The following is a 1,350-nucleotide window of genomic DNA, read 5'->3' on the forward strand; positions in this document are numbered from 1 at the left end:
TCTAGAATAATACAAAAGAAATCTAATTGGAGACACTGGAATCTACAAGTGCACTTGCTTTAGGCCTAACATTCGTTAAGCCTATTAGTACATACGGCCTATATTTGATAAATATATAAATTAACACTGTAACTTGTATACAATTTCTGCTTTAATTTAGTTATGGCTAAGCTTTGCCTTAGTTAATACTACCAATAAATAAACTTATGATGTTATTTTACGATCTAATGTCAGACATCTTTAAAACTTTGATAAGATTTTAATATATTGGTGTACAATAATGTCTACTAAAGTATATTTACATCTGCTGGAATGAAGTACATGTGTATTTATATAGTAAGGTAAGTACACATTTTTAGTATTATTATATCAACACTGTAAAAATTTGTGAAACAAGCTTTGCTATCATTTCAAGTCCAGAATAATCAGCCCTATTTTAAATATTTAATCTTATCTACATTATTCAAGTGAAATTCTATAAACTATTAATAGCTTTTCTACATTTTGGGAAACATATTTTCATTTTCAAAATAGTAGGAAAGAACCAAGAATAAATATATTACTTATAAATGAAAAACAAAAACTCAGAAAAAGTTTTCAGATAATGTATAACAAAAAATCATAAATCAGTAATAAAACTGTAATATTCAGGAGAAATGGAAAATAGTCCGTAATTTAACTCTCAAGTTACCGTAAGGTTACTATTCTACTATCAATCAGCATCTACTACAGCTATTAAAAATAACTACAAGTAAGCTTACAGTCTTCACTGGCAAGTTTCTCCATGAAGTCTGCCTCGAGCTGCTTTAAAACTTCATCTTCTCCACTATCTTCTTCCTCTTCTGGTCTTCTTCCATCATCTTGAGCTGAAATTAATCGACGTAAGCTAGCAGTTTTATGAGTAAATTAATTAATAAATATTGGCTAATTAGCTAGCAGATTTATCAATACATTAATCAACGTTAGTAGTTTTATGTATACGTTAGTCAATTAGTTAGCCAGCTGTTTTAATGCTACATTTAGTAATCAGTGTTCAGGAAGTTTTAAGTGTGAACTAATCAATCACATTACCTATCAAATTTGATGACGAGGAGCCCACTTTTTAGAAAATAAAAATTTGGAGACGGCTTGAATGGATAACGAAGAAAATTTTACTATAAATGTATAATGTTTCAATAAGATTGTGCCTTCATCAGATACATAATTTTGTAAAAACATTGTATCTTCTTCTTCCGTAGCTTTTTCCCGTATCTATTTTCGCTATTTTCGGTTTTGGCAGGGTTTTTACGGCCAGATGCCCTTCCTGATGCCAACCATCCCCTAATTTAGCAGTGTAAGACTAGAGGGAAG

General features: G+C 30.1%; 1 protein-coding gene across 4 annotated transcripts in view; it reads right to left on the bottom strand.

The window, feature by feature from the left end:
• Window positions 1-693: 693 nt before the first annotated feature.
• The window catches only part of LOC111083530 (protein bicaudal D-like), a 14,684-nt gene continuing 14,027 nt past the window's right edge, over window positions 694-1,350 (bottom strand). For all 4 annotated transcript variants that reach the window (XM_022380108.1, XM_022380110.1, XM_022380109.1 and 1 more), the window contains one exon: window positions 694-866. In XM_022380108.1, the coding sequence (XP_022235816.1) occupies window positions 736-866 (131 nt within the window). In that variant the 3' untranslated portion in view covers window positions 694-735. The remainder of the gene's footprint in view (window positions 867-1,350) is intronic.

This window comes from Limulus polyphemus, unplaced genomic scaffold (genome assembly GCF_000517525.1).
Source record: "Limulus polyphemus unplaced genomic scaffold, Limulus_polyphemus-2.1.2 Scaffold9961, whole genome shotgun sequence".
Classification (NCBI taxonomy): domain Eukaryota; kingdom Metazoa; phylum Arthropoda; class Merostomata; order Xiphosura; family Limulidae; genus Limulus; species Limulus polyphemus.